This window comes from Camellia sinensis, chromosome 7 (assembly GCF_055761805.1).
Source record: "Camellia sinensis isolate YWXY chromosome 7, ASM5576180v1, whole genome shotgun sequence".
NCBI classification, from domain to species: domain Eukaryota; kingdom Viridiplantae; phylum Streptophyta; class Magnoliopsida; order Ericales; family Theaceae; genus Camellia; species Camellia sinensis.
Window position 1 is genome coordinate 196,696,239 of NC_138967.1, and position 25,623 is coordinate 196,721,861.

The 25,623-nt window shown below is 44.7% G+C and overlaps 1 protein-coding gene across 3 annotated transcripts in view; it reads right to left on the reverse strand.

Moving 5' to 3' along the window:
- Nucleotides 1-648: 648 nt before the first annotated feature.
- Nucleotides 649-25,623, reverse strand: part of LOC114322985 (uncharacterized) — a 50,407-nt gene continuing 25,432 nt past the window's right edge. Inside the window, exons 1-6 of one of the 3 annotated variants that reach the window (XM_082880338.1) lie at nt 3,656-4,318; nt 2,638-3,303; nt 2,228-2,389; nt 1,585-2,127; nt 1,393-1,491; nt 649-1,103 (exon numbers count right to left, since the gene is read on the reverse strand). In XM_082880338.1, coding sequence (XP_082736464.1) covers nt 819-1,103; nt 1,393-1,491; nt 1,585-1,917 — 717 coding nt within the window. In that variant the 5' untranslated portion in view covers nt 1,918-2,127; nt 2,228-2,389; nt 2,638-3,303; nt 3,656-4,318 and the 3' untranslated portion in view covers nt 649-818. Of the gene's footprint in view, nt 1,104-1,392; nt 1,492-1,584; nt 2,128-2,227; nt 2,390-2,637; nt 4,319-25,623 lie in introns of those variants that run through there. The other 2 variants (XM_082880339.1, XM_082880340.1) reach the window with 2 other exon arrangements.

The window sequence follows — 25,623 nt, forward strand, 5'->3', positions numbered from 1 at the left end:
GCCTTAACTCTTGCTTTGAGTCGGTTCTGAGCGTGTCTCGTTGTGTTTAGGTTGTTTACCTTTTGTTTTTCGTTATTGAGTCTTTTGCACTGTGTTCAGTCGTAGGCTCAATACCCAGTTGAAAACCCTTTTTCTCAAATCGTTTTGTGCTTAGAGTGCTGTGCCATTCTCCACATTTCTGTAAAACAGGTTTGGTTCTTTTGTAAAACCGCAGGGGTTCAACCCGGGTCACTTGGAAACAGTGAACATGTGGGTTCCGGATTGCATCTGAGTGTGTTTCAGCTTCTGCCGATTCTACCTTTGTATTCTGTCTTTTCAGATTTGGACTGTTTTCACCGCGTGCAGAATGAACTAAGAATACTGTGTTATGGGCTATGAAGTTCAGAATGAGCAGAGTTCAGAATGAGCAGTGTTCAGAATCAGTTGTGAGCTGTGTGGGCTGTATGCAGATTAAACCAAGCACTATGTTACGAGCAGAGTATTCAAAATGAGCAGTGGTTTGTTTGAGTTGTTTTGCTGTTGGCCGATCCATTATCTGGTTATTACAATACAAGTGTTTGATTTTTCAGACAGGAGATCAATCTCATTTACATTGAGGTGTAACATGATGCAATGCGATGCAGTGTATGAAATGTATCAATGTAACACTTTTTCAGATAAAAAGTTTGTGTTATTTCATCTTTTCAAGTACAAAGTTTTGGAGAAAACAAAAACCTGCCTGCGGTAGTACAAGGTACTCTAGCTACCAGCAAAAAGAAAAGCAAAATAAGAAGAAGAAAAACAGCAAAAATCTGGATCAATGTCAAATGGTCTTAGGCCTAGAGGTCCGTCCTCGTCCTCTTCCTGGACAAAGGTCTAGGAGCATCATCATCAGCGCCGTCATCTGAGCCCGAGTCAGTGCCATCTCTGGTCTCCTCCTTAGATGACTCTGCCTCCGCCTCCGCCTCGGACTCATTGTCATCTGGAACTGGTGCCCGAGAGCTACTCCCAACATGAGTGCGCCCCGCCTTGGTGCGGGGGTATACTCTGCAATCTCCTCCTTCTTGGGTAGGAACCGAAGGTCCGGCTGCAGCACCTCCTGCAGCGGGAATCAGAAATGGATGCTGAAAAGTACAAATTACAGACGCATCAGTATGCTACGCAAAACAGAGTATCAGTACAGAATGCGGTGTATGAGTACAGAGTATGAATGCTATGAGCAGTATGATGGTACAGAATGCAGTGACTGAGTGCAGTGTATGAATGGCGTGAGTAATGCTGTGAACAGTCTGTGGGCTACAGTGTATCAGATGCCGTGAGGGAAGTGTATTGAGTGTTGTGTTAACAGGGCAATGCATCAGATTATGTGAAACAGTTTGTGTATGATTTGAGACCGTGGTCAGAAGAGCATACCAGGATACTGTACATGGCCAAAAGATCGAGGCTCTGCTGGAATATCCCCATCACCGAAGCAGTCAACTCCAGGGACTGGCGAGTGTACTCGGAGGAAGCCTGCAAAAGTGTTAGAAATATCAATATTCTACGGAATATCAAACAAAATGAAATGAAATGACAGTGCAAAATGCAAAATGCAGAAGTACATACCAGAGGCAAGTCATAGAAACCGACTAACTCATGATCAGCCGGAGGAGGAGAGATGGGGATCTGGTAAGTCGTCCCACCCCGCCCTCTGCATGTCATCGTCGTGGGTAGTGCTGGCCAACTGGCCCCCCGTCCTCTCCGTGCTCCACTCCTGCCACGGACTCGAGCCATCCTCGATATCCCTACCCCTGCTCCAGCCGCTGGCGCCGCCGGTCTCTCTCTCTCAACTCGACAACCACTGCTCAAGGGCCGCATGATATACGTACGGACGTACTCTGTGTAGTCGCCTATGCCTCTATAATGCATCGAATCCCAACCGATCGTATAATCAGCCATCTGCTCGGGAGTGAACCTCTCGGTGTCCCTCACATGCTCAGGGGGCGAAGCTGGAACTATCTGCTCTGATAAACCCAAGGTCTGGCGCAAGAAGTGCTCACCTAGGTACCAGGCCCGACAGACAGGGCCCTCTAATAGAAGCCTGAAGCGGGCAGTCTCCTCCGCACCGGTAAATCGCTCCCAAATCCCAGCTGGCAATGGAGCCCAAGGCTGCCAGGTGATCTGTAAATGGCATGCAGTTTGTTATCTACTATTATCAGAAAACACAGTGAAAAGCGAAGCTTAAATGAACTGCAAGTTCTAAACATACCTCTGCGGGGGTGATGGTGTCGAAATAACGGCAGAAGAATATGAACGTCTCCCGTGGTCTCCGCACACACCTCACATCGAAGCGTCAGGAGAATGGAACGACAAGAGGGGTGTCCTCGTCAAGCACTGGCGTGAGCCTCGGAAAGTAGGCGTAGACCCACAACTGCAGAGTAAGTATCAGTATGCTTATCAGATAAAGCGGAATGCAGAATAAAGCAGAAATCACAGAGCCGTGTATTGTGCAGTGTATTGTGCAGAGTGTACAGTGTGTGCAGTATACAGTCAATGAAAAGCAGGGTATATGTGTGTCGTGTGCATTATACAGTTAGTGTGATGCAGACCGCAGTGTGTGCAGTGTACAGAGTACAGGTAATGGAAAGCAGAAATGAAAAACAGAAGAAGCAAATGTACCTCCCAAGCTCGCCAGTAGCCCTCGAGCAACTGTCCGCTGCCATGGGAAGCTGAGCTCATGTATCCATATAGCGTGGCCAAACTGGCAGCACCCCAGTCGTAGCGCAAGATTCGCGTGACGTCCACAAGCGCACTCAACAAACAGAGGGGCACGGTATTCGCCCGGTCGGCGAAAATGGTCGTCCCTAGCAGAAACATGAGGAAGCTGCGGGCGTACTGCTCCACCTCCTCCTGAGCCATCGGTGCCTCCTCGGCCAAGGCCGGCTGAACCCAAAAGTGGCTCTCGAACCATGAATATCTAACGAATCCTGGGCGCGCAAGAGGCGGCATCTTGCCCAGAAAGTAAATCTGAGTGGCCTCCCACTCATCCATGTCTGTGTCGAAGGGGATCGGATCACCCCCTACCCCGATGCCAGTGAGCATCGAGAAGTCATAGGGAGTCATCGTCATATCTCCCATGGCGGAAAAGTGGAAGGAATCGGTGGTGTCCCACCACCTCCCCACCAGAGCGGCTAGCAGAGGCCTGCTCGCAGTAAGTCAGGAAAGTCCCCTGCAGAAGGCGCCGAAACCGGCCTGGTCTACAATGTGACGGACCGCATTGGGCAGCTCCATGTACCAATCGTGGGCGGCAACAGTCCCATACCCCTGGAAGGCATGGGAATCCCCCTGTGTTCAAAAGCAAACGGTTGCGAAGCAATATGAAATATACAGTTTTGAAGAACAATCAAAATTGATGCAAATATAGTGTGTGCACGTTTTTAGATTCAAACAGTTATCGACCGCTGGTGTGCTCGCAGTGAATTACAGTGTATGATGTGTCAGTGTGTTTGAGTGGTTCAGGGCAAATATAGTATGTGTGTGCGTGTTCCAATTCAAACAGATATCAAGTGCAAGTGTGCTCACAGTCAACTACAGCATATAGTGTATCGGTGTATCCGGGCTAAGCAGTTAAAGAACAGAATCAACTATGGCAGTTAAGTGTTCTACATTGTGAAAAATGAAACGGGAAAGAATATACCTTGGAAGCGTCGTATGATAGATGTGACTCTGGCTCGCGTAGGAGAAGCTCTGGAGGCACCGTCCTGTCAAAACTCCGGAACTGGCGAAGTCCGTCAGGAGGCAGTATGTGAATCGCTGGCCGGTTGGTCGCCTGGTCGAACGGGTGAACGCTCAGAGGCAAGAGCTCGGCCTCGGGATCCATCTCATGCTCTGGGGGAGTCCCGCCCTGTGGAAGATCGTCTGCCATCTCAGAGAGAGTGTGAAAATGGCCGAAAATGTGGAAACTGGGCTAAAATGCAAAAAGTCAACGGAAAGTCAACCCCGAGAGGGCGAAAAATGGCCGAAAAAATCGAAATGTGGAAAAGGCACGAAGATCAAGAGGAACTCAGTGGAAACAAGCCCCAAGTGGCGGAAATCAAGAAAAAGACACCGAAACGAAGTTTCATTCGGTTCAAAACGTCCGAAATGATGAAGTATTCGCGAATCGAACGACGAAAAAGTGTTGAAAACACAAGAAAACGGAGAAATGAAGGAAGGAAAATGATCTAGAGAGAGAGGGCGGGAGTTTTCGACCAAGAACAAGTGAAGAAAATAGGGCTAGAGGCCCTATTTTAAAAGACCCGAGGGCAAAAGACCAAACTGCCCCGATTCAGGCATGTTTGGCCAGTCGGCCACATTGTTGGCCGGTCGGCCAAATATTTGGCCGGTAGACTTTTATGATGGCCGGCGGATAGCCGGTGACCTCCCCTGATGGCCGGTGAGCCTCCTAAAACCTTGTTTGGGTCAGAGGTGTAGTTTGGGGCCTTCATTGCTCAAGATAGTGCAAGAAAGTGCATTTCCGAAGCTCAGCCGATCTCCGTTTCGACCTTAGACCGTGTCTTCTGTGCGTGGCACCTGAATACGGGTGCAGTGTATCCTTTTTGTGTCCTTTTGTCTCTTTCAAGATTCGAAAGTTGCCCCCACATGCATTGTCTTGCACTCGCATACCTTACTTGCATTGTTTTGCATTTTAAATTGCCTTGGTCTGGCGAGACCTTAAACACGTACGGTCTGGCGAGACCTTAAACTTGCTCAGTCTGGCGAGACCTAAAATACGCTCGGTCTAGGAGACCTTAAATCCTCTAAAGATGCAAGACCTTTGGTTTTTGCATGCATACACACGTCGTAACAAGCACAACTTGCATTGATGTACACTGCTCACATACATTATCATGCATCTCAAACGACACGCGTTGTCGCGCATTCGAGTCCACATGCATTATCATGCATCTCAAGCAACACGTGTTATCGCGCATTCGAGTCCGCACGCATTCCCATGCATTTCAAGCGACACGCGTTGTCGCATATTCGAGTTCACATGCATTTCAAAAGCCGCGCGTTGTTGCGCATTCCAAGATCATTTGCATTGTCATGCATCTCAAAAGCCGTGCGTTGTCATGCGTTTCAAAATCATGCATCATCATGTATTTGCATTTCAAAAAAAAAGAAAACAACAAAAACAACATGCATCATTTGCATTTGAAAAACAAAAACAAAAACACAAAAAAAAAAAAACATGCATTATCATGTATTTTCCCTTCATCATGCATTGTCATGCATTCAAAAAACAAAACAAAAAACAAGCATGCATATGTCATGCATTTCACTGTAAATAGTGCATATGTCATGCATTTCACTGTAAATAGTGCATATGTCGTGCATCACTGTAAATAGTGCATATGTCGCGCATCATTGTAAATAGTGCATATGTCATGCATACCACTATAAATAGTGCATATGTCATGCATCACTGTAAATATTGCATATGTCATGCATTTTACTGTATATATTCCATTCCATCGCATATTTGTAAATATTGCATTGTAGCTTGCATGCATTCACTGCATCACCCCCATCTATGGCTTGCGCCTTTCCATGTTGAGCTTGGTCTGGTATGTACCCATACTTCTCACGTCGAAGCATAGTTCTGCATGTATACGCGCCTATTCCACTGCTGGTATTGTGGTTTGAGGGTTGCGGCACATTTTCTGTGTTAGACGTGGCTTGTTTGTGTCCATGCTTTTCCTAGGCAAGATACGGTTTGGGCCGCAGGCCTTATCCATTGTAAATATTCCATTGCATATTTGTATATGTTACATTTTAGGTTGCATGCATTTGCCGTATCACATCCAGCCATGGCTTGCGCCTTTCCTTGTTGAGCTTGGTTTAGTATGTGCTCATACTTTTCATGTCGAAGCAATGGATCTGAGACTTTTGTGTACGCGCCTATTCCACTGCTGGTATTGTGGTTTGAGGGTTGCGTCACCATTTCTGTGTTAGGCACGGTTTGCATGTGTACATGCCTTTCCTAGGCAAGATATGTTTCGGTCGCGCGCCATATCCACTGTATATACTGCATTGTAGTGTAGTTCGATTGCATCCAGCATTAGGATCATAATCTTTTCTGAGCAGAGCATGCCTCACTTATGTTATTCCACCCAATTACTTGTTCCTGTGTCCGTCTACAACATTCATAGTTCTGCATGTGTACGCGCCTATTCCACTGCTGGTATTGTGGTTTGAGGGTTGCGACACCTTTTCTATGGTAGATGGACTTTGCATCTCCATCAATCTATTTGACATTTGTGTGGTTTTGAACCGCTCATGATTGGATCATGAGTCAATTGCATTGCATATCATTTGCATTGTTTATACATAGTTTTGTATGTTTTGCATATTATTTGCATTGTTTTTACATTTGTTTTGTAATTTTGCATATCATTTGCATTACATTAGATTCAATTGCATATCATCGCACTGTTTGTGCACCCCTTGGTCTAAGGAGACCTTAAATCCTACATTCGCGTTGTCGCGCAGCTTTCGATTGCATTATTATGCATGTTGCTAACGATATTGCACCGGTTGAGTTTTCTTTCTCTTTCAGGCACGATATTGTATGTACGGTTCATTTGAAGCTGGTGCTACCAGACGAGCCGCACATGTATTGTATCCTCCGAGTGAGACGTATCGAGAATTGCATAATTCTCTTGCACCCTTTCTGCATTGTAGTGCAGTTTGGTTTGTGCTAGCTTAAAACTGTTGCATTGTATGTGCTTCGTTACAGCTTTCTTTGTATGATCATAAGTTATGCTCAGCTTTTTGCATTTTCAGTTGCATTTCGCCCCCGCCTTCGGGCGCATATCTTTATTGTCTTGCATGTTTGTCTAAGTCTTCGGCCTTGTCAAAAATGGGTCGTCTCTGGGCTTTGACACTCACTGCCGTCATTCTTATGACTTCCAAGTTCTGTCAAAGAGGGGCAACTGTAGACACCCCATTTTTTACCGTCCTCAAGACTTGGACGTCACCGTTTGAACACTTAGTGATCATCCTTGTTTGTGTTCGTCTTGAGTTCCTGGAGGTCTCGACTACGCGCCTTGCCTCAGGATCTCTCAACTCGACTATTTTGTGTCTGGTTTTGCACCAAACACTTGTGTTTTTGCTTTGGAGGGCAGAGAGTGGCTTGTTGCACATCCCCACACCTCACCGGCCATGGCTTAAGGCTACCGGCCATTGGTTTGTTGCCATCGGCCAAATGTTTGGCTGACCGGCACTCTTTGTGGTCGACCGGCCATCTTTTTTGGTCAAATAGCATTTTTGACTGGCCGACCACTGTACATCTGCTTTTGTAGATATTTTTATGCCAGCTGTGCTAGCTGGCATACACTTTGCTCCCCTCCATACACGTGTATGGAGGGATCTCCCTCTTGACTAGCTTACTTGAGAAGCTTTGCAAGAGTGAGCTCTATAAGAGGGAGCCTCTTCTCCCTCCATTAGGGTTAGAACATTTTTTTTCCAGAGAGAGCTCTGAACTAGGGTTAGGTCATAGTGTATCTATCCTATCTCTATATCTCCTTCTTTTTGCCTTAGTGTGTGTTTGTTCTTAGTTTTGCATTCAAACACCTAGTGTTACACCTTACCTTGGCTACTGAGGTGCTAAGGAGTCATTTTCAGAGTTTTGGAGCTGGTTTGAACCTACGGAGGCTGCTGGCCTTCTATTTTTGAAGAGGTTCTGCAAGGGTAACAACTTTCCCCTTTATTCCCCATTTTTGCATAGCCTTTTTACCAATCTTGCACCTGTTTTTAGGCTTTGTGTATAACATATAAAATTCTTGTTTTTACCTGCCTAAAATAGTTGTTTAAGGTTGCTTTGAGCTTTGGGGTTGTTTGACCCCTCTTAGGCCTTGTTTGGCCCTATTTTTGTGCCATTTTGGTGAGCTCCGGGACCACCTTGTTTGGACCTCCTCACCACTGAAATCTTGAGGGATTTCAGTGGTGACGATGGTGGTTTAAGGTCCTAAGAAGGAGAGGGCCACCCCCTCTCCTTTTTGTCCTTGAAAAGGGCCATTTTAGCTCATGTGTGAGCACCATTTTTAGGTGTATTTTGGCCATTTCTTAGTTGTTATTTGTGCTTATTTTGTCATAATATAGCACTGTTTTTACTTGGTTTAGACACACCATGCTTGCCTTGCATACATGTCTTGTAATGCCATGATTTGCTTTAACTTGTGCCTAGCATTCAACCTATTATGCTTACTTGTTTTGGCCTAGCTTTGTGAAGCTTTTGTGCTTGTTTTAGCATGCTTAAGTTCTGTTTTTGGTTGTTTTGGTCAACCATGACATGCTTAGTATAGCCACCTTGCATTTTGGCTTGTTAGCCTTGGGTGTGTGAGTGTGGAGCATGCTTTACTTGCTTTGTTTCAGTGGTTTGGAACCATTTGCCATGCTATTTCAGTCCTCATGGTATGCTTGAATGCTTACATTTGATGCCCCTTTAATGTGTTAAGAGGTTGGTGTTTCATGCTTCATGTTTGTGCTATTGTGTATGCCTCTAGGATTAGGTCATTTAGATGCCATCTAAGTGGTTCTTAGGGCTTACTTTTGCATGATTTAGGATTGTTTTGGTTCATTTTGGTCATTTGCTTCATGTGTCATATGATCACGTCTTAGGTCCTTGGGCTTGGTTGCATGCCTAGCTTGCATTGGCAGGTTGATTTGGCATCATTTCCTACATGTTCTCAAAGCTTATTATGTATGCCATATGTCCATGGTTATTCCCTTTTAAGTGTGCTCAAAAGATACTTCTTGATGCTTAAGTGTTTAGGCCTTAACATGTGCATGCTTGTGTGTGTTTTGCCTCTCATTTCCATAGCATTTGTCCACTGTTTTGGGCCTGATAGAGAGCTGTCCAAATTAGTGTAAGTCCCTCCTTTGCATATTGTGGCATGCTCACCTTGTGTGTTGATTGCATACTTGACTTACCATGTATTGTTGTTGCATGTTTAAGTGACACTTGCATTTGGCACGCATTCCCTTGACTAGGTTGCATAACATGTTGCATGCCTTACACACTTGCATGATTAGGTTACATCTTGCATGTTGATCATTAGCATAGTTATTACATGCTTGCATGCTTGCTAGCTTAGGTTGTGTGCCTAGCATACTTGTCTTCATGTTCATATTGCATGCCTAGTTCGCACGCCTAGGTTGCATTGCATTGGCATGCATGCCTTACCTCTTGATCAAGTGATAGAGGTTGGGCCATTTGTTTGTTTAAGTGCATTTCATTCTACATTGAAATGGCACACTTGGTTTCTTGGGCCATCATGCATTGAAATGCGCGATTGATGGTCCGAGAATCGAGGACCATCCTCCTTTGAGTCATAAACATGATAAGGAGTGTGGTTGGTGCAAACATTGCTTGAAATGCATTGGCATGCCATGTTTTGCCCTCTGCTGCTGTCAAAATAGGTTTCTGCAGGAAGCTTTGGCTGGCCGGCCATCTGTACTGTCGACCGACCAATTATTGATGGCCGAGAGCTCAACAAATGGTCGATGACCATCCGGACATGATCGATGGGGTTTCCACTTGGTCGGTGGTGATCCACAGTGTCCATGGAGCATACCTTGGGATTTGTGCAATTTTCAGAGGAGCAGAGTAGGGGAAACAGAGGCAAACTTGTGCATGGTGGTGGGTTTCCGAGCGGAACCGAGCGCGCATACATTGGGCCTTCTTCCCGAGGCTGCTTTTATTGCTTAATTAGCTTAGTTAATTTGCTTAACTAGTTTATTGTCTGTAATATTTAGTTAGCTTGATAGTTAGTTAAATTGTATTATTCTTTCGGTCCCTCCGAGCGAGGGCGAATTTGTAATAAGTGTGGGTGCGTGTGTGCATGTCTTCCAACCCCCACTTCTTTCTCCCTTTTACTTACCTGCTTTGATGGTTAGTATTAGGGCATATTTTATTTAGCATACCTTATGCTATGCATGCATGCATCATTCATCAGTCTTGCATGCACCGGGCTCGGCGCATCATGCTAACCGCATAGTATTTTAATTCCAAACTTGAATACGTGCATCGAGTTGTCGCATTTCACATGTCATCCTTAGATTAGCCGAGCCTATTCTAATGACATTTTGTATGCGATGCATTAGCCACTTTAACATGAACTAGGATCATGCATGATTACTAACTAGTTCATTATTTTGGCACGGAGTACGATGTAAGTATTTATGCTTTAGCATCTCGCATGAGTGTGAATGTTAACATGATAGCATGCTTACCATGTGGCTATGTGCTTTTGTGATATTACTGCCTGAATGCCTATGGGTGAAGGTTGGATTGTTTGAGTTGGAACAACTCGTTGAAATCTGTGTTTTAGCCTACTTACGAGTAGCAAATTTCAAACCATTTCCCAAACAAACGGATATGCAATGCTTTGTTCCAAATTAGATGATTTAGTCTATACTTGTTTTGCTGTACGCATCACATAGTAACTCTAGCTAAAATAATTGGAATAAGAACGCATAATGTTTTCAAAACAAGATATGATGGTTAGTAGAGGCCGATCTTCGGATTGGACGAGAGGGGGTGCTCATAGCTGACCTTCCCCAATCGTACCCAAGTTTCCGAGCTGAGGCAACTTTGGTGATGACGGACACGTGGCCTTAGGCAAACGAGTTAGGGTTTCCTAAATTTCCAAAATAAAATATTTAGGTGGCGACTCTGTATCTGGAAAAGCAATCCATGTTTGGCACTTCTTTTCTAAAAATCTGTTTTCTAAAACGATTTGCCGGATTTGGACTCTTTGGTTCAGATTAAGAACCGTGACGATTTGAGAGTCCGAACTGTAGTGAACCCAAAACGAACAGAACGGGACCCATCCTCCCGGGGCGTTCGGGGACGTCTACAGGTGGTTGGCTAGGAACTCCGCTATCGCTCTCCCTTTCACTGACTTGCGTGTCATGTACTTCAGATCAAATTCAGAGAGAAGAAGCAACCAACGAGCTAGCCTACCCGTAAGTGCTGGTTTCTCAAAGAGATATTTGATGGGATCTAATCTCGAAACCAGTATTATAGAGTGAGCTAACAGGTAGTGCCTCAACTTCCTGGTAGCCCATACCAAGGCCAGACAAGCCTTCTCTAACGGCGTGTAACGGGTCTCGTATTCTAGCATTTTCTTGCTCAGGTAGTAGATAGCTTTCTCCACTTTGTCCTCAACTCTTGTGCAAGCATGCAGCGCATTGTCATTTCGGTTATTGATAGGTATAGAATCTACAATTTCCCTGGCTCCGGCGACGATAACACAGGTGGGTTCTGTAAATATTGCTTGATCTGCTCGAAAGTAACCTGGCATCGGTCGTCCCATTGGAACTTCTTTCCTTTCTTCAAGAGACCAAATAGTGGTTCACAAGTCAAGGTTAATTTTACAATAAATCGTCTTATGAATTGAACTTTACCCAGAAAGCCTCGCACCTCCTTTTCAGTCCTCGGTGGTGGCATTTCTAAGATGGCCTTGATTTTGGAAGGATCGACCTCAATGCCCCTCTATGTGATCAAGAACCGCAACATTTTCCCTGCTGTAACGACGAAAGTACATTTCTGTCTGAGGGTTCAGCCGCAGCCGATACTCTCTGATCCGTTAGAAAAATTTCTGCAAGGCGGTGTATTGGCCAGCTCTTTCCTTAGACTTGACAATCATGTCGTCCACGTACACCTCAACCTCTTTGTGGATCATATCGTGCAAAATCGTGGTCGCAGCCCGTTGATACGTAGCCCCAACATTCTTCAACCCAAACGGCATCACCCTATAACAATAGGTTCCCCACGGGGTAGTGAAAGCAGTCTTCTCCCTGTCTTCGGGTGCCATCAAAATCTGATTGTAGCCTGAAAACCCATCCATGAACGAGAGCAGCGCATGCCCAGCAGTGAAGTCCACTAGTTCATCGATATGCGGGAGAGGAAAGTCGTCCTTCGGACTGGCTTTGTTCAAATCCCTGAAATCCACACATACCCGAATTCTGTCGTCTTTGTTCGACACCAAAACTATATTGGCCAACCAATTTGGATACTCGGATACTAACAAGAACCCTGCGTCGATCTATTTGGTGACCTCTTATTTGATTTTCAGAGCCCAGTCCGGGCGGATCCTTCGAAGCTTCTGCTTGACAGGTCGGGCCTCTAGGTCAAGAGGGATCCGGTGCTGTACAATCTCAGGATCGATTCCAGGCATGTCTTCGTAGGACTACACGAAAACATCTTTGAAATCTTTTAATAAAGTGACTAAGTGCTTGCGTTCCTCAGAAGACAACGTGGACCCGATCTGGACCAGCCGCGGGTCCTTCTTAGTACCAATATTAATTGAGGTGATTTCATCAAGCAAAGGTTTTACAAACCTCTCCTGCTCTTGATCAAGCAAATATTTCAAAATCGGAGGAATTTCTTCCTTGTCGTTTTCATCAAAATTTTGAATGTCTTGATTAATGCAATAAACTAAAGGCACAAAAAAGTACTCAGAAGCCACAGTTGTAGCATTCTCATTAATCACTTCCAGATCGCCTGTTCCTTCGGTTACAACAGACTCAAAGGAAAAAGAAAAAGACAACCTAGACAGGACAGTGGTAACCGGGTTGTCACCCCTAGGAATACCTGACGTGGACTCAGATGAACTGGAATTTGATTCTGACTCCACAGACTCTGTGGAATCAGATTCTGGTTCACTACCTGATCCTGAACTGTTCGATAAAAGGCCTTCCTCATACTGCCGGATGAGGGAGGGTGCGATGGATGCATCGAGAATGCCTAAAGATGGGCACACAGCCGCTTCATCCCCGATCATGGAAACTGAGAAGTTATCCCTCAAGCACTCCGGTACAATCTGAGGATCTGAAAGGAGACAAGCCAGCGCTACCCCCATCTCAATTTCTGTGCTCTTGGAACCTTCCACCTTGTACTGCTCAGCCTCAGCTGGTCAGTCTGTCTGCTCTTTGGCAACTTCATCCCCCGATAATTGCATGTTAAAGAAGATCTCGAAACCTGACAAGCGTCACCTCTCTGCATTCAACCATGGCTTTGGGAAGGTGCAGAACGGGAAATCTTCCCCCTCCTGGACGAAGCGTCCGTTCAGGGTCCCTCGAATAGGTCTTTGCACTAAGTCATAGTGCTTCCCGGTTTGTCTGGCTCTGGCTCTTCTGGCCTTTTCGCTTCCTTTCCTTGCCCAATCCTCTTTGGTAGGCAGATAACCTAAGCCAAAGGTATATGGGTTATGCGGCACTTCGGTCAGTGCTGCGACGCCCTTCCGGCCACTTCGCCCCAATCCCATTCTGGGTATGTGTTGAAGCTTGTTCATGAGGTAGACAGATTGTGCACTGACGTATAGCCCCTCATCAACAGCTAGCATATCTTGTACAACCCGGGCCTTAGCTAGGGTGAATCCCGATAGAAATACATCCTTTGCACCATGCTCAATCTCTAGAACTAGTATAGAAACCTCTGGCGGCGGATGTATTGAAGAATTCCCAAAAACTATTGCCACCCCCCTTCCGTGGGGGTACTTTAGTATCTGGTGTAAGGTGGAAGAGACAGCTTTCACCTGGTGCAGCCATGGCCGCCTGAGGAGTAGATTGAAGGTGGCTGGAACATCTAAGACATGAAACTCAATGTCCTGCTGCCCCGGGCCAACCTGAGTCTTAATCCATATGGTCCCCATCACCTCCCGGCTGGTATTATCATAGGCCCATATAACCTGGGCTGTAGGCACAAAATCCACGGGCTTCAACCCGATAGCATACGCCGTTCTCGACAGACATACATTGATTGCAGACCCCGTGTTGACCAAAACCACTAGTATCCACTTCTCTCTACACTCCATGGAGATGTAGAGTGGTTTGTTAGGATTAGAGCCCTCAGGCGGTAGGTCTTTGTCGGTGAATGTCAAAGTTGGCGAAGCTTCGCCCGGAAACACTAATCCCACCAACTGCTCAGGAGTTGTATCGATTGAAAGCTTGGCCCTATCCATGGCTGTAAGGACAGCTTGTTTGTGAACCCTCGAGGCCATAAGCAGTCCCCAGATGGAGATGTCTGCTTGAATTTTCTTTAGCTGTTTCAGCACAGCTTCCTCCTCTAGCAATTTTTCTTTCTGCCTCTCAACTTCTTTGTCCTTCCCGAACGCCTCCGGCTGGTCCACGTGTGGGGGCTTGAAGTATCGCCCACTTTGGGTCATATGGTCAACCTCCTCAATGTACCGGGTGTCATCTGGTTGGTTCGACCCCCAGTCTTCGTCGTTGTCTTCCCACCACATCCCATCGGCAACCGATAGACAGTTGTCCGGTTCCGTTGTAACTGTTTCTGTGCTCACAGCACACTCTGCCCCCTCAGGTGCTTTGGCCTTCCTAGCCCTCTCAAGATCCTCGATCTTTTCTTGCTCTAGTCGTTTCAATGCTGCCTCCTGTTCAGTGTCTACTGTACTCAAACTGCCCGAATCCCGAGCAAAATTCTTCGCACCGGTGCTCTCCGGTGATACTTTCTGATTCTCAGCCATTCCGGTCACTGCTGATGTTCCCGTTTCTGACGGTCCCTATTCTGGTTGAGATTCTTCAACAACATCAGGCTGGTCGCTGAGCCACCCCGTATTCTCTGCCGATCTATCCAAGTCGAACCAGTTGATGTTCACATCCCCTAAGTCCTGCTCTTCAAAGAACTGCAGATTTGCAATGTCCTCTTCCAGCTCTGCTAGGTCATCTAGCCGCTGACCAGGTTCATCCTCCCGGACCACACTGATTTCTGCCACAACTGGCAACTTTAACCTCAGCTTTACCCATGGCTTTACCTGAGTTGTTGATGTGATATAACCACTCAGGTTGTAGGTAGAGCTCCCAGACCCCTCAGGCTCTGAATCATCATTCCCATCTGCCTCCAAAGTCAACCCAGTTTTGTCTTCGACAGTCACCACCACCGGTTCAGGTTGGGTTTGGGAAATGCTCAACATGCACAAGTCCGTGCTGTCAGGGATGAACACCTTAAGCTTGGGTAGGTGGGAGGGAGTGATGTATATGCTAGGGTCATACGGGATGGCCATTGTTTGGATAAAGTTTACGTGCCTAGGTGGAGGGTTTTGATTATATGGGGGGAGAGGGTTGGTGGTGACATTCATGAAACGTCCCACATTTCTCGTGTTTGGATTAACGTCCGATCCAAACACATGCAATACAAAGAACATGCTTATCTTGGCCATGTTTTACTTGATTCATTTTGTTTACACATTTTAGATTACCAATTAGTCCCTTAATCGGTTACGTCCAAAAGTGAGTCCTCTAGTTTTGAAAGAGCGAATTAGTGGGATGCAATGGCATATATTTCAGCACTGAAATGACATGTTAAAGACGCTAAATCATGCAAGACATGCATGCAAGACATGTTAAAGGCCAAAAACACTAAGGCTAGTGAAGAGCATCACACAAGAGGCATGCAATATCAAGCACAAATGGTCAAACCAGCTATGGACAGGCCTAAAACATGCCAAAACAGATGCTGAAACATGCTGAAATGATAGCCCAAAAGTTTAGACAAGTATGCATGCAAGTTGGCTTACAAGCGAAGCATAAGGCCCAAACCTCAAACACAACAAAAGGGCGATAAATGCAAGCATATGGCAGAGGTATATGGTCTGAAATTACATGCCAAATGATGCTATGCCATGCAAAAAGCTCAAATATGACAGGCTAGATGTCTCAAAGTGCAAGGCTAGCAAAGCCAAATACACTATAGCTATGCAAAGCTAAGCATGCATGACCAAAACCACTCAAATCAGACCTAAAGCATGCTAAAACATAGCCAAAAATGTGCTGGGGTAGAGCATACACATGCTAGATCAATAGGCTGAAACGCCGAATACACTAGGCTAGTGAAGAAAATTGCACTACAAGTGCAAGAAGCATGCAAGAGGCAATCAAACCAACCCAAAACAGAGTTATGACATGGCAAATAATAGCTAAAAACATGCTTGAACTAAGAAAATTCAAGGCACAAAGACATGCTACTTTGCAAGGCTACAAGTAGGATTACACTACAAGTACAAGAAACATGCAAGAGGTGACCAAGACAGCCAAAAACAGAGTTATGAAAGGTCTAAAAAGTCACAAAAATGAGCCCAAACAAAGCCACTAAGAAGTAGAAACACATGCTCTTTTGATGGGCCATCAACACATGCAAACAAGAGAAGAGGAGGGGGGACTACCCCCACCCATTTGGTACCTCAAAACCACCTTTCCACCACTAAAATTCTTCTGAGTTTCAGTGGTAAGAAGGCCAAAAAGAGATGGTCCCAAAGGCCTTAAGAGATGGCACAAAGCAAAGCAAAACAAGCCACCAAAGGGGGTAAACCACCCCTAACTCAAACTAGGCCTCAAACATCCTTTTTAAACACTTTAAAACAAAGGTTTTTGTAGTTGAAAGCAAGACCTAAAATAGCATGCAAAGGTGGCCAAATATGCAACCAAAATAAAGCTTTAAAGAGGGTATAGGACTCAGCCTTGAAGCACAACAAAAACAACAACTTTCTTGAGCTAAAACTAACTTTCAAAGCTCAAATATGGCCTCCAAGAACCTCAGTTCAATGATGGTGGTGTTTGGGTAGGAGTCTCTTTGCAAAAGTATGCAAAAAGCTCACTTTCAAGCACTAAAAGGGAAGAGAAAGAGGATTCTAGAGAGAGGGAGGGAGAAATTTGCTCTCAATTTCTGAACCCTTGAGAAAGGAGAGCCACCTCCCCTTACATAGAATATGCAAGCCAAAGCTTGCTCAAATCCCTCTCTGTGTAGGGAGGATGCATTCTGTGCCTAACAGTTGGCACAGCTGGCACAGCTGGCACCAAAAATATCTGCAGAAAGTGAAAAATGGTCGCCGACCACCCCACCTAGTCGACTGACCACCTCAGGTGGTCGACAGGGCAAAAAAGTGGTCTTCCAAGAGAGGAGAAGGTGGTGACAGGCTGCCAACCACTTAAGAGGGTCAACCGACCACCCACCCTAGCTGACTGACCACCAAATGTGGCTGGCAAAGAAGAAAAGTGGTCGACATGGGAGAAAAGTGATCTACACCACTGTTTCTCCCTCCAGGCAAAAGGGGCACCAAGGTTTGGCTTAAAACAAGCACAAAACCAAGAGAGTTCAGAGACTCAGGGGCAAGGCGTGCAGCCAAAAACCTCGAGGACTCCAAACGAGCGCGAACATGCTCAATCATCAAGCGCTTAATCGATGACGTCCAAGTCTTTGGGACGGTAAGAAATGGGGTGTCTACACCAAGGCAGCCCGAATGACAAATAGGCCTGCCGAGAGGGGACAAGTCCGACTAGTGGTCCAGAACCTTGAGCCAGACATGCTGTGGAGGATCATAGTAGCACCGTTGTTCATATTTGCTTTCTTACATGAGCTGGGGGTCCAGATTGAGAGTGCATTCAAAAAGGGTATCATCCACAGAACGAACGAACTCGCAAGAAGGCCATTTTCTAAGAATACCAATGCTAGCAGCAGCACTACTCCACGGCCTGCAGATGCTAGCAATGTCGTCACAACGGCCAAGATGATTGATCCTTTTGTTACTGCCACAACGTCACAGCCTTCACAAAGTACCGGCCCACCCCAGAATTGAAGAGTTTTTACTCCCCTCCATATGGGCCCAACCCACGCTCTCAAGCTATTAATGCAAAAAGGGCATCTCAAGCCTTTCGATCCTCGTCCACTTCCAGACCCATTTCCACCCAAACACGACTCTACCCAGTATTGTATCTTCTACCAACAACATGGCCATCCCACGGACATGTGCTACCGTCTACGTCATGAGATCCAGGATCTCATTGACAACAAAGTCATTGCCCCACCTTCCAAGACAAACATAACATCCAACCCACTTCCTGCACACAACCAAGTCCCCCCGCCTAGAAACATTACCCACATCCATACTCTACTGCCCACCTTAAACCCTAGCACATACATTACCTCATCCCACCTACCAAAATCGAAGGTGGTCATTCCAGAAGGCACAGACATGTGCATGATGGATCTAACACCACAAACCTAATCTAAGCCCATGGCAGTAGAAACGGAGAAAGAGAAGAATGCATTAAAGATAGGGTCGCCTGATACCCATATCATAAAAAGAAGGTCTCGCTCACGGAAGAGTATGATCCTAGTCTATACATTGTTGCTATCGATCAGCCGAAGCCAGCAGTCATATTATCGGACTTTCTCAACATTAATGCTATCGGGGAAGACCAAATGGCGCAAAATCTGAATGAGTTGCCCAAGCAAGGCCTGAATGACTTAGCAAACCTAGAGGAGAATCTGGCAGAATTGGAAGAGGATCTGAAGGATTTTTACTTCTTAGAGAAAGAAGATAAAAGCTATGTGCAGTTGGGATGGTGGGATCTGAGCCATCCAGAACAAGTAATGGATGGTTGAGTGAGGAAGATTCAGATGTGGAGGAACAGACAGGAGAGACTAAGACAGAAAAGAAAATTACTGTTAAGGGTAAGACTGCGGCTGCACCTCTTACTGAGAAGGAACAGGCATTGGAACAATTTCAAAAGGAAAGGATAGTGGAGATCCAGGCGAAGATAGCTCTGGAACAAGGCAAAGGAAAAAGGAAAGAAGAACTTGAAATAACGGTGGGTGATGCCCAGATAACTAGAAAGGTCGAATGCGATCCCAATAACTGAAAGAGGATGTTGAGAAAACTCAAAAAGTATCGGGATTTTGAAACCCTAGCTGTGGTGGAAGAAGAGTGGTATGATGATGGGGCGCGTGATGTTAATATGCTCTGGATAGAACCCGATGCCAGTTTGGCCATGACTGTAGGAGAGTGGTGGAAAGACAACAACCTAAGCCCTGTGTACACTGATGAAGGTTAGAAGGTTGATACCCCAGATGACACTTGGTATATCAATGAGATCAATCATATGACCTGGAGCGGTCGGTACTTCAAACCCGCAGCAGTAAACTAGCTAGAAACCTCTGGAAAGGAGGCTGAGAGTGCAAAAGAGAAGGATGTTGAGGAAAACATGGTCTTAAAATAGCTCAAGAAGATTCAGGCCGACATATCCATCTGGGGACTGATAATGGCATCTTAGGAACATAGACAAGCCCTGCTTGAAGTAATGAACCGAAACAAACTGTCCATTAACACCACCGCTGACCAATTGGTGTCGTTGGTCACCTCTAGGGACGTTATGCCAGTAATATCCTTTACGAATAAAGAATTGCCTCTTGAGGGTGCCAACCACAACAGGGCTTTGTACGTAACCTTGAAAAGTCAAAAAAAGTGGATTCCGGTGGTGTTGGTAGTTATTGGATCGGCGATCAATGTGTACCTAGTGAGGACTGCCTATGCCAACGGTCTGAGATCGATTGACTTTACACCCACGTCCCAAGTTGTCCGGGCTTACAATAATATAAGCCGGGATGTCATGGGAACTTTCAAGAGCAATATCCTAATCGGCCAGTCTGAACATGAGGTGGAATTCCATGTCATGGATGTTCCAGCCACATTCAACCTGCTTCTGGGAAGATCCTGACTACATCAGATGAAGGTTGTATCATCAACACTCCATTAGGTAGTGAAATATTGCTTCAAAGGTGGGATCGCCACTGTGTATGATAACTCTGCGATCCATCCTCCCCAAGGAACCACTGCACGATTGTTGGAAATCACACATGAGGAAGAAGACGTGTTCCTTTCTGGCTTCTCTCTGGTAGAAGCTCGGTTGGTCCAAACCATCATGGAAGAGGGCGATGGAGATTATGTGAGGGTGCAATCCATATACATGATGAACAAACAGGGACATATGCCCTGGTCGGTACTAGGCTGAAGTGGCAGACATGGAGGTACTGTTGCAAAGAAGGTAAGTCATAACCCCCATGCTTTCGGGTTGGGATACAAACCTATCGCTGCAGATTGGCAAAGGAAGGGGCAAGAGTTGAGAGAAAGGCTGAAGGCAAAGAGGACTGGGAAATAGCACGAGTTAGTCCACAAATCAATACAGGGAACCTTGAATGGACGCTTTGTTTGCCAAGGGGAAGATTTCCCATTCTATGGATTCTTGGAGCCTTGGTATGATTGGGTAACAAAGACTAGGTATTCGGGGTTTGAGATCCTTTTCAGATGCCAGTTACCAGAAGAGAAGGATGAGCGGGCAGACCTAAGCACTGATACGGATCAAGGAAAGACTGCAAACCTAGACATTGAAGAGGAGGAGCTGTTGGGAAAGGCAATGGCTGACTTACTGATGAGTTCTACTGCTGGAGCTGAGACCATCAACTTGGGGGATAGTTTTACTATCTCAATGATCAGGGATAACCCAGCAGCGGATTTCTCCAATCTTATTGTAGATGCGTCTGAGGCTCCACGCCTAGTCTGGAAGTTTGAACAAGGCATCATCAACAGTTTTGAATTGGATAGTGGGTCCGGATCTTATTTCATTGAGTCTATGGAGCCGGAGTAAGATTCGAGTTCCTCTGAGTCTGGTACTTCTAAGAGTGGTAACCCAGATACCAAAGTCCTGCCCAGGTCATCTTTTAGTTTTTCTTTTTAGTCCACTGTAACCGAATATCCAGACTTTTTGGATGGGAATACTGTGAATGTTGCCTATTTCTTTGTGTCTTTGGTTTGTTGTACTAATCTTAATTTTCAAAATTTTGACATAAACGAAGAGGAAAAAATTCCTCGGGTTTTGAAAAATTTGGTTGATCATGAGGAGGATAGGCATGTTAAGCCCTGTACAGATGAAATCGTATCAATTAATATGGGCATTGAGAAAGATCCTTGCTTGGTCCAAATTGGGTCCACGCTGTCTTCGAAGGAATGCAAGCATTTAATCACTTTATTAAAAGATTTCAAAGATGTTTTCGCATTGTCCTAGGAAGACATACCTGGAATTGATCCTGAGATTGTACAGCACCAAATCCCTCATGACCCTGAGGTCCGGCCAGTTAAGCAAAAGTTGTGTAAAGTTCACCCAGATTAGGCTTTGAAGATTAAGGAAAGGTCATCTTTTAGTTTTTCTTTTTAGTCCACTGTAACTGAAGATCTAGACTTTTTGAATGGGAATACTGTGAATGTTGCCTATTTCTTTGTGTCTTTGGTTTGTTGTACTAATCTTAATTTTCAAAATTTTGACATAAACGAAAAGGAAGAAATTCCTCGGGTTTTGAAAAATTTGGTTGATCATGAGGAGGATAGGCATGTTAAGCCCTATACAGATGAAATCGTATCAATTAATATGGGTATTGAGGAAGATCCTTGCTTGGTCCAAATCGGGTCCATGCTGTCTTCGAAGGAATGCCAGCATTTAATCACTTTATTAAAAGATTTCAAAGATGTTTTCGCATGGTCCTAGGAAGACATGCCTGGAATTGATCCTGAGATTGTACAGCACCAAATCCCTCATGACCCTGAGGTCCGGCCAGTTAAGCAAAAGTTGTGTAAAGTTCATCCAGATTAGGCTTTGAAGATTAAGGAAAGGTCATCTTTTAGTTTTTCTTTTTAGTCCACTGTAACCGAAGATCCAGACTTTTTGAATGGGAATACTGTGAATGTTGCCTATTTCTTTATGTCTTTGGTTTGTTGTACTAATCTTAATTTTCAAAATTTTGACATAAACGAAGAGGAAGAAATTCCTCGGGTTTTGAAAAATTTGGTTGATCATGAGGAGGATAGGCATGTTAAGCCCTGTACAGATGAAATCGTATCAATTAATATGGGTATTGAGGAAGATCCTTGCTTGGTCCAAATCGGGTCCACACTGTCTTCGAAGGAATGCAAGCATTTAATCACTTTATTAAAAGATTTCAAAGATGTTTTCGCGTGGTCCTAGGAAGACATGCCTGGAATTGATCCTGAGATTGTACAGCACCAAATCCCTCATGACCCTGAGGTCCGGCCAGTTAAGCAAAAGTTCTGTAAAGTTCACCCAGATTGGGCTTTGAAGATTAAGAAAAAAGTTACCAAACAGATTGAGGCGTGGTTCTTGCTTGTGTCTGAGTATCCAAAGTGGTTGGCCAATATTGTTCCAGTCCCAAAGAAGGATGGCAGAATCAAAGTTTGTGTCGACCTCATGGATCTGAATAAGGCTAGTTTGAAGGATGATTTTCCACTGCCGCATATTGATGAGTTGGTAGACTTCACCGCGGGCCATGCATTGCTCTCGTTCATGGATGATTTTCCAGATATAACCAGACTCGGATGGCACTCGAGGATAGGGAGATGACAGTTTTCACTGCTCCATAGGGCACCTACTGCTACTGAGTCATGCCATTTAGGTTGAAAAATGTCGTGGCAACTTATCAAAGGGCTGCAACTACCATTCTACACGACATGATCCATAAAGAGGTTGAGGTGTATGTGGACGATATGATTGTCAAGTCCAAAGATCGAGAGGTCCACTACACCGCCTTGAAGACATTCTTTCAGTGGATCAGAGAGTATAGGTTCAAGTTGAGCCAGTAAAAATGCACTTATGGCGTAACAACAAGGAAAATGTTGGGATTCTTAATCACATAGAGAGGAATTGAGGTAGATCCTTCCAAAATCAAGGCCATTTTGGAAATGTCACCACTAAGGACTGAAAAGAAGGTGTGCGACTTTCTATGTAAAGTACAATTCATAAGACAATTTATTTCAAAACTAACCTTAACTTGTAAACCACTATTTCATCTCCTAAAGAAAGGAAAAAAGTTCCAATGGGACGATCGCTATCAGTTCACTTTTGAACAGATCAGGCTGTACCTATAGAATCTGCCTGTGTTATCACTGCCAGAACCGGGAAAACCACTGATTTTGTACCTATAGTGACCAACTCAACTATGGGGTGTATGTTAGCTCAGGAGTCGGAGGCCAAGGTGGAGAAAGTCGTTTACTATTTGAGCAAGAAAATGCTAGATTACGAGACCCGTTACACTCCCCTTGAGAAATCTTGTCTAGCCTTGGTATGGGCTACTCGGAAGTTGAGGCACTACCTGTTAGCTCACTCCGTAATCCAAGTTTCAAGATTAGATCCTACCAAATATCTCTTTGAGAAATCAACGCTTACGGGTAGGCTAGCTTGTTGGTTGCTTCTTCCCTTCGAATTTGATCTTACATATGTTACACGCAAGTCTGTTAAAGGAGAGCTGTAGTAGAATTCCTGGCAGATCACCAAGTAAAGGGAGATGAAGTGGTGGAGTACTTGTTCCTAGATGAGGATATTCTACAAATAGACGAGAAAACGTGGGCTTTGCACTTTGATGGAGCCGCCAATCAGTACGATTATGGGATTGGTGTATTGCTGATAGCACCTGATGACTCCCATAAACCCTTAGCCTTCAAACTCCAGTTTAAAGTATCTAACAACGAAGCAGAATATGAGGCGTGTATCACTGGTTTAAAAGCCGCCCTAGAACCAGGGGCAAAAAGGTTGGACATCATTGGGGATTCAAATTTGGTTATGTCTCAAGCCAATGGAGATTGGTGGGTTAAGGAAGAGAAAATGAAGGTTTACCATCATGTCTTGGATATGTTAATTGTGAGGTTTGAAAAGTTAACGTTTACCCATCTGCTAAAAGAGAACAACTGATTTGCTGACGCACTAGCAACTCTATCTTCTATGGTAGACATTCCATTGAGAGTCAGGATGCGTCCGATCATTATTGAGCAGAAGTACACGCCGGCCTATGAAACCATCGCCACAATAGACGAGGCTTTAGACAAGAACCCCTAGTACTATGATATCTGGAATTTCCTAGAAAAGGAGGCTTATCCACTAGGAGCAAATGCCAAGGACAAAAGGGGAATACGACGTCTGGCCATTCAATTCATCATTTGGGACGCAAGTTGTACAAAAGATGCCATTTGGGAATGCACAAGTTATGTGTTGAAGAAGAGGAATCAAAGTGCCTTATGGAGGCCATCCACGGAGGAGAGTGCAGAGCCTGCATGAATAGTGTAATGCTTGCCCGAAAAATCCTTAGACAGGGCTACTACTGGTCAACCATGGAAGAAGATTGTATTGGTTTTGTTTGGCGATGTCACAAGTGCCAGATTCATGCCAATCGCATGAACATTCAGCCATCAAAGCTCTATAACATGACTTCACCATGGCTATTCTCTGTTTGGAGAATAGATGTTATCGGTGTAGTTACGCCAAAAGGGTCAAATTAGCATGAGTTTATTTTGGTAGCAATCGATTACTTCACAAAATGGGTGGAGGCCTTGTCCTACCCTATGCTAAAGGCATCGCATGTGGCTAAGTTCATCAAAAACAACATCATATGCCGGTATGGGGTGCCCAATGAGATTATCTCTGATAATGGGTCGTACTTCAAGAAAGAGGTGACAGATTTGCTTGAGAAATATAATGTAGCTTTCCATAAGTCATCGACCTACAGACCACAGACTAATGGGGCCATCGAAGCTACAAACAAAAATATCAAGAGAATTTTGCAGAAGATGGTGGAAACCTATAGGGACTGGCCAGATAAATTACCGTTTGCGCTCTAGGGCAACAGAACCTCAATCCGAACATCTATAGGGGCAACCCCCATATTCTCTTGTCTACAAGATGGAGGCTATTTTACTGATTGAAATTGAAGTGCCCTCACTATGAATTATGGCTACGTGTCAAATAACAGAGGCAGATTGGTAGCAAAGTGGGTTCGAGGAGTTCATGTTGTTTGATGAGAGAAGACTAAGAGCATTGTATCATGTCCAAGGTTACCAATGCTGAATTGTTAGGGCTTTTAACAAGAAAGTTAAGTTCATAAATCTTCAAGAAGGGGACATGGTGCTGAAAGACAACCAAGCTCCCATTCATGATCCTAGGGGCAAGTTCAAACCCAACTGGACTGGTCCTTACATCATTAAGTCAATCTGGTCAGGAGCAGCGATTATTTTTATGGACTTGGATGGCCTGGAGTTCTCACAACTGATCAACATGGACAAGCTGAAGAAATATTACCCCTGAGAGGCTCACTAGGCCGAAAACCTAAAAGGGCGGCCTAGGCAAAAGTTAGAGTATGAAAAATTAGAAAGAAAGAAAAATTGAGCTCGCAAGGTTGAAAACCCTAAAGGGCGACTTTGGCAAAAGTTAGAGTGCAAAAAAAGAGAGTTAATACTCGAGTGAACTTGAACCGAACTACGTAAGTCCCATTTTTTTTTTGGGATACGTAGGCAACTTCATCCTAAAGTTCGGCCGTAACTATCTCTAATTCAACTGTTCTATCCGTTTTCTTGTCCAGGTCATCCTTGTTCACTATCTATTAGTTCGGTTATCCTCTTTATTTCGGGAAGAAAAGCTGATTACAGTGCAGAACAGCAATGATACGCAATCAGGGGTAGTTATGATTTCTTTTGATTCGGTACTGTACATCTTGAGAATCGATTCTGTGCATGCTAGGTGTGGTGATCATTTTCGAAAATTGTTTTGAAAAGTTTTAATAAAAGTTGATTTTGTTCAAAATTTTACCTTTTTACAACTTGGACCATTTTTGGGACCGAAAGGAAAATTTTTAGTACTCGCAACTTTAATTTATTGATTTCAACACAAGTACATTCTCCCTCTTTGATTTAAATCAAAGTTGCTTTTATATCTTAAACTTGAAAAGAAAGATCAAAGCAATAAAACTAGGGACACAGCTAAGTCAGGTGG